The sequence below is a fragment of the Elephas maximus genome, chromosome 3 (assembly GCF_024166365.1).
Source record: "Elephas maximus indicus isolate mEleMax1 chromosome 3, mEleMax1 primary haplotype, whole genome shotgun sequence".
In the NCBI taxonomy this organism is placed as follows: Eukaryota; Metazoa; Chordata; class Mammalia; order Proboscidea; family Elephantidae; genus Elephas; species Elephas maximus.
In genome coordinates this window covers 117,508,648-117,516,705 of record NC_064821.1, presented here as the reverse complement: position 1 = coordinate 117,516,705, position 8,058 = coordinate 117,508,648, and the positions used below count along the sequence as shown (strand labels likewise).

The 8,058-nt window shown below is 37.6% G+C and overlaps 1 protein-coding gene across 1 annotated transcript in view; it reads left to right on the top strand.

Annotated features, from left to right (window-relative positions):
- Nucleotides 1-430: 430 nt before the first annotated feature.
- Nucleotides 431-8,058, top strand: part of PTGER3 (prostaglandin E receptor 3) — a 116,756-nt gene continuing 109,128 nt past the window's right edge. Inside the window, exons 1-2 of the mRNA XM_049875551.1 lie at nt 431-569; nt 679-751. Coding sequence (XP_049731508.1) covers nt 431-569; nt 679-751 — 212 coding nt within the window. The remainder of the gene's footprint in view (nt 570-678; nt 752-8,058) is intronic.

The window sequence follows — 8,058 nt, the reverse complement described above, 5'->3', positions numbered from 1 at the left end:
TCCCCGAGACCAGTGGAACAACCTGTTCGAGCATGCTTACCTGAAGTTAGAGGCCTCTCCCGCCCATTTCTGTTCCCAAGCTGAGGTGGGGACTCGGCGGACTTTGTCCCGACTGGGAATCGTGTAGCTGCCCAAGACACCTTACCGATCAAATGAGATCGGGGTGCACCTTAAGAGGTATCAGGGGTCTGGAAACTCAGTGCCAGGGTTTTGCAGTCAGCCGTCCTGGCAGAGTCGCCAGAATTTGTGACTGAACGCTACTCGGGTTCTTGTCCGGTCTTAATAGCAGATTGAATTAAGACGGACACTGATCGCAAGGGAGACAGAAAATGGCGAGTTTATTGTCTGCACACACAAGGAGCGTGTGGGGTCTAGAAAACATAAGGCCACGTGCTTGCTCTCTAAGGGGGCTGGAGAGCTTTTTTTTCCAATGGCGTCGGGAGTTGGGTTCGGTACCCGGAACTTTCCGCCCTTAGCCCTCCCATGCCCGTATTTAGGGGTCCGGATACTAAATCATCTTCTGCCAGATGTGCGTGTAGTGGGACCTCTTGCTTCTAAAATGGAATCGGGTAAAATCATGGACTGGGAAATATCTTTCCTCCCGGTGACAATCGGGTCCAGAAATGGGAGGGGGGTCGGTTGAAGATTGTGGTATCTTCAATCTGTGCCTGCTTCAAGGTGTAGCTTGGCCCAGTTCAGTGGATGGAGCCACTACCTGCTGTGACTTTCTGAAAAACGCTGCTCAAAACAAGTTTGTGGTTATCAAGACAAAGAAAGGGGGGAAGGAGTGTTGATAGGAGTTTTCAATATGACTACAGCCAATAATGTCTATGGGATTCGAGAAGAAGTAAATAACAAGAAGAGGGAGGAAGTAAATGACAAACAATTGTTGAGTTCTTTAGAAAGTGATAAAAGTAATAAGGAAAACTTAATAAATCAAGAAGCATATATTAATCTCAACAGAAACATCTAAGAATAACAAGGTACAACAAAAAGTTAATTGAAAGTAGAATAGTGAAAACGATAGTAAAAATGATAGAGTTTCTGTTTCTAACAAGAAATAGGATAGATGAGATAAACCCGGCCAGTAAGCAAACTAAAAACCAAAAAAAAAAAAACCAAACACACTGCTGTCGAGTCAATTCCGACTCATAGCGACCCTATAGGACAGAGTAAAACTGCACCATAGAGTTTCCAAGGAGCCCCTGGTGAATTCAAACTGCCAGTCTCTTGGTTAGCAGCCATAGGACTTAACCACTCTGCCACCAGGGTTTCCAGTAAACAAACTATATCAGCAGTTTAAATATAAATGGATTAAACACTCAGAAGACATCAGACTGGATAAAAATTCATGAAATCTACTTATATTCTCTTTTTGAGATGTTTTTGGAATAAGAACACGGGTTGAGAATAAGAAGATGGAAAAAGATACTACGCAGACACTAGCCAATATGACCCACCAACTGATGTGGCAAAAATACTGACAAACTAAGTTTTAAAGAGAAAAATGGACAGTTCACAATGATGAAAGGGTGAATTTAACAGCAAGTTCAAAACTGTGTACCATAGCATTAACTTCAAAATTTTGATAAATCTGAAAGAAAAAGAAAAATCACGTCATTGAAAATCATGATATAGGTTGCCCCCAACTTATGACAGGGTTCCTTTCCAATGACTCCATTGCGAGTTGGTTGTGATGGAAGCTGAATACTTTTTTTTTTAGTTTTCATTATTGCCTTTTGTTATCTTGAGAATGATAGCATTAGCAAATTATATGCTGCAACACTGTAGTGAATATTACTAATGATAAGATGTGCCAAGAAAACAAGATGATCTTAAGTGTGGCTTATGATAACTCAAATACGTTGTAAATCAGGGACTACTGGTACCTTTTAGCTAAAAGAAAAAAAAAAGCTGACAAATATCAATCAGCTAGTAGGGTATTTGAACAACACATCCAGCCTGGTCTAATAATTATTAAACACTACACCGAACAATTGCATATGTAACACTTAAAAATAGACCAAGTATTGAGTTATAAAGCAGTTCTAAAATCCCAAAGGACGTATATTATGGAGAATATGTTCTCTGATTACAATTGAATTAAACCAAAAATAGCAAAAAATTAGAAAGTAACTGAAGTTTGGAATTATACTGGTGTGTCAAAGAAGAAATGACAATGGAAAAGTAAAGCATTTTTAAAGAGATCTAAATATATGGAAAAATAATTGTGTTCATGGATTGGTAGACTTAAGATGTCAGTTCTACCTAAAGTAATCTACAGATAATGCAATGCTTATTAAATTCAGAGCCTTTTTTTGTAGATTTGGGAAACCAATCCTTAATTTCATATGGAATTGCAAGGAGTCCCAAATAGCCAAAACAATCTTGGGGGAAAAAAGAGCAGAAGGCCTTACACATCCTGATTTTAAAATGTACTACAAAGCTGCAATAATGAAAACAATGTGGTACTGGTACAAGCATTGACATTGAGCAAAGGAATAGAATTGACAATCCAGAAATAAACCCTACGTACATCTATGGTCAGTTGAGTTTTGATAAGGATGTCAAATCTAATCAATGTGGAAAAGATAGTCTCTTCAAGTAATAGTGCTGGGGCATGCAAAAGAATGAAGCTAGGCCCATACCTTATACCATATACAAAGATTAACTCAAAATGGATCAATGACCTAAATATAAGCTAAAACATGAAAATTTTAAAATGTAAAATAGAGGCAAAGCTTAAAGACCTGTTAGGCAATTTTTAGATATGACACCAAAAACATGAACAAGAGAAAAAAAAGGACATAATCAAAATTAAACATTTTTGTGCATCAAGGAACATTAAAGAAAGTGAAGAGACAACCTACAGAATGGGAGAAAATATTTAAAAACAAAGATAAAAGCTCAGTATCCAGAATTTACAAGGAACTCAAAAGTTTAGCCAGTTTAAAGATGGGCTAAATACATGAATAGACTTTTCTGCAAAGAAGATACACAAATGACCAACAAATAAATGAAAAGATACTCAACATCATTAGTCATGAGGGAAATGTAGAATGAAATCAAAATGAGGAATCAACACCCACTAAGATGGCTATCATTTTAAAAAATAATAGAAAAGCATGATGGTGAGGATGTGGAAAAATCAGAATCCTTGTACATTGCCGTTGGGAATGTAAAATGGTGCAGTCACTGTGGAAAACTGTTTAGTGGTTTCTAAAAATGCTTGGTGTGAAAATACCATTAACCCAGCAATTCCAGTCATAGGTACACACCTGAAAGAATTACAAGTAGTGACTCAAAAAGACACATGTACTATGCAGCATTATTCATAATAGCTCAAAGGTGGAAACGATCTAAGTGTCCGTCAACGGAAGGTGGTATATACACACAACGGAATAATAATTGGGTATAAAGACAAAAGAAGTTATGATATATGCCATGATGTAAAAAAAAAAAAGTTGCCGTCAAGTTGATTCCAACTCATAGTGACCATATAGGACAGAGTGGTTTCCAACCCATAGGGTTTCCAAGAAGCACCTGACGGGTTCAAACTGCTAAAGGTTTTTGGTTGCCAGTCGAACTCTTAACCACTACATGGCCAGGGTTTCCTCCACGACATAGATGAACCTTAAACATAATGCTAAGTGAAATACGCCATACACAAAAGGACAAATATTGTACTATCCCACTTAATATGAAATATCTGGAATTGGTAAAGCCATGGAGACAAAGAAGATTGGTGGTTACCAAGGGATGGGGTAGTGGGGGAAAAAATCATAGTGTCCACTTGTTTGTTTATTTTAAGTAATATTGTGTTTTTGATGAACGTTCACACAGCAAGTCAGGTTTCCGTTTGACAATTTCCACACAAATTGATCAACGATGTTACAGTGGTTACATTTTTCACATTGTGGTACAGGCTTCCTTTTCTCATGAGCACTTCTCAGTGACATTTACTTTGATCATACTGTGGTCACTACACCCACATTTGGTGTCACTTTTCCCATCACCAAAAATAACTATGATCTAGAGCCTGTTTTTCCCTCCCCTCCTCCCCCTGGTAACCACCAAAGACCATTGGTGTCTTCCTAAGTATATATACACACACATATTCTTGTCTTCTTATAAAAGAGTGATCATACAATATTTGACTTTATGTACTTGGCTTATTTTACTTAGCATTATGCCCTCCAGGTCCATCCATGTTATGTTTCACGGACTCATGATTTTTCTTTATGGTTGCACAGTATTGTACCACATTTTGCTTGTCCATTCATCTGCTGATGGGCATTTAGGTTGCTTCCATTTTTTTTTGCTATTGTGAATAAAGTTGCAGTGAACATAGATATGCATATATCTGTTCGTGTTACTACTTTTAGGTCTCTAGGGTATACACTTAGGAGTAGAATAGTTCTATTTCTAGGTTTTTGAGAAAGCACCATACCATTTTCCATAGTGGTTGTACCATTTAACAGTCCCACCAGCAATGGGTAGGGGTTCCAGTCTCTCCACATCCTTGCCATCATTTGCTATCTTTTTTCTTTTTTTTTTAATCAGTGTTATTTTAGCCAGGGGAAACCCTGGTGGCATAGTGGCTAAGTGCTATAGCTGCTAACCAAAAGGTTGGCAGTTCGAACCCACCAGTCGCTCCTTGGAAACCCTAGGGGGCAGTTCTATTCTGTCCTATGGGGTCACTATGTGTCAGAATCGACTTGATGGCAATGTGTTTTTTTTTGTGTGTGGTTGTTTTAATGACTAATGATCTTGAGCATCTTTTCATGTGTTTGTTGACTGCTTGGATTTCTTCTTTGGTGAAGGTTCTGTTCATGTACTTTGCCCATTTTGTAACTAGGTTGTTTATCTTTTTGTTATTGAATTGTTGAAGTTTTCTATGAATTTTGGAGATTAGCCCTTTAACGGATGTTTCATTTCCGAAGATTTTTTCCCAGTCTATAGGTTTTCTTTTTACTCTTTTGGTAATGTTTTCTGATGAGCATAAGTTTTTCAGTTTTTATGAGGTCCCTTTTATCTATTTTGTCTCTTATTCATGCATTTGTTTTTATGCTGGTTATCCTATTTTTAAAAAAGATTAGGTCCCATAGTTTTCCCCCTATGTTTTCTTCTAGGACTTTTATAGTTTTAGGTTAACGTTTAGGTCTTTGATCCATTTTGAGTTAGTTTTTGTATATAGTATGAGATATGGGTCTTGTTTCATTTTTTCTGAAAGAAGATATGCAGTTTTGCAGCACCATTTATTAAAGAGACTGTTTCTGCCCCATTCAGTGGACTTTGACCCCTTGTCAAAAACCAGTTGCCCATAGATGGCTGGGTTTATTTTTGAGTTCTCAACTCTAATCCACTGGTTTATATGTCTATCAAACAAATACCAAGCTGTTTTGATTAAGTGGCTTTATAGTATGTTTTTATATTAGGGAATGTTATGGATTGAATTGTGTCCTCCAACAATGTGTGTCAACTTGGCTAGGCTATGATTCCTAGTATTGTGTGATTGTCCACCATTTTGTCATTTGCTGTGATTTTTCCTTATGTGTTGTAAATGCTACCTCTATGATGTTAATGAGGCAGGACTGGAGGCAGTTATGTGAATGAGGCAGAGCTCAATCTACAAGATTAGGTTGTGTCTTGAGTCAATCTTTTTGAGATATAGAAGAGAAAAGTGAGCAGGAAGATAGGGGAGCCTCATACTACCAAGAAAGTAGTGCCAGGAGCAGAGCATGCCCTTTGGACCCAGGATCCCTGTGCTGAGAAGCTCCTAGAACAGGGGAAGATGGATGACAAGGACCTTCTTCCAGAGCCTACGGAGAGCAAAAGCCTTCCCCTGGGACTGGCACCCTGAATTCAGATTTATAGACTCCTAGACTGTGAGAGACTGTGAGAGAATAAATTTCTCTTTGTTAAAGTCATCCATTTGTGGTATTTCTGTTATAGCGGCACTAGATAAGTAAGACAGGGAGCGTGAGGCCTCCTGCTTTGTTCTTATTATTCAATATTGCTTTGGCTATTTGGAGTTTCTTTCCTTTTCCTATGAAGTTGGTCATTAGTTTTTCCATTTCAGTAAGGAATGTTGTTGGGATTTGTGTCAGGATTGCATTGGGTCTGTAGATCACTTAAGGTAGAATTGACATTTTCAGCATATTAAGCCTTCTAATCTGTGGGCGTGGAATATCCTTCCACTTATGTAGGTCTCTTTTAGTCTCTTGTGGTAATTTTTAAATTTTCATTGTATAAGTTTTTTATGTCCCTGGTTGGGTTAATTCCCAGGTAGTTTATTGTTTTAGGGGCTATTGTAAGTGGTATTGTTTTCTTGATTTATTTTTTGGAATACTCCTTTTTAGTGTAAAGGAATTGATTTTTGTGTGTTGATATTTTATCCTGCAACGTTGCTGAACTCTTCTATTAGTTCTAGTGGTTTTCTTGTAGATTCCTTAGTGTCTTCTATGTATAGGATCGAAAACCCTGACAGTGTAGTGGTTAAAAGGTATGGCTGCTAACCAAATGGTTGGAAGTTTGAATCCACCAGGCGCTCCTTGGAAACTCCATGGGGCAGTTCTACTCTGTCCTATAAGGTCGCTATTAGTCAGAATCAACTTGATGGCAATAGGTTTGGTTTTGGTTTTTTATATATAGGGTCATGTCATCTGCAAATAGAGATAGTTATTTCTTCTTTTCCAATTTGGATACCTTTTATTTCTTTCTTGCCTTGTTGCTCTGGCAAGTACTCCCAGTACCACGTTGAATTACAGAGCGGATAATGGGCATCCATGTCGCATTCTCATTCTCTAGGGGAAGGCTGTCAGTCTTTTTCCAATGAATATGTTGACTTGGTTTTGTGTACATGCCTTTGATTATGTTGTGAAATTTTCCTTTTATACCTATTTCACTGAGGGTTTTTATCAGGAAAAGGTGTTGAATTTTATCAAATGCCTTTGCTGTATCGATATGTTCATATGGCTCTTTTCCTTTGTTTTATTTATGTGGTGGATTTTTTTGACTGATTTTCTAATGTTTAACCACCCTTGTCATCATGGTATGAATCCCACTTGATCCTGGTGTATGATTTTTTTTTTTTTTTTTTGATATGCTGGTGAATTCTGTTGGCTAGAATTTTGTTGGAAATTTTTGCTTCTGTATTCATGAGGAATATTGGATCTGTAATTTTCCTTATTTTTGTTGTCTTTGCCTGGTTTAGGTATCACGGTTCTGTTGGCTGTTATAATAGAAAGAGTTAAGGAGTCTTGCTTCCTCTTCTCTGTTTTTGAAGAATTTGAGTAGTATTGGTGTCAGCTCTTCTCTGAATGTGTGGAAGAATTCCCCAGTATACCCATTTGGTCCTGGGATTTTTTTTTTTTTTTTAATGATATCATCGATCTATTCTTTTGTAATGGGCCTGTTTAGATTTTCTACCTCTTTGTGTAAATTCAGGTAGGTAAGTGTTTTTCTATTATGATCCTCTTTATCTCATCTGGATCTGTTGTAATGTCTTCAGTTTCATTTCTTAATTTGGTTATTTGTCTCATCTTATTTTTTTCTTTTGTCAGTCTAGCTAATGGTTTGTCTATTTTATGGATCTTTTCAAAGAACCAGCTTCTGAATTTGTTGATTCTTTCTATTGTTTTTCTATTTTCTATTTCATTTATGTCTGCCCTGATCATTCTTATTTCCTTTGTTCTGATAGCTTCTTTTTTTTAATTTTTATTGTGCTTTAAGTGAAAGTTTACAAATCAAGTCAGTCTCTCACACATTTTATACACACCTTGCTATATACTCCTACTTGCTCCCCCCCTCTTCTCTCCACTCTTTATTTTTGTGTCCATTTGGCCAGCTTCTGACCCCCTCTGCCCTCTCACCTCCCTCGAGACAGGAGCTGGCCACATAGTCTCATGTGTCCACTTGATCCAAGAAGCTCACTCTTCATTAGTATCACTTTCTATCCCATAGTCCAGTCCAATCCCTGTCTGAAGAATTGGCTTTGGGAATGATTCTTGTCTTGGGGTAACAGAAGTTCTGGGGACCGTGACCTCTGGGGTCCTT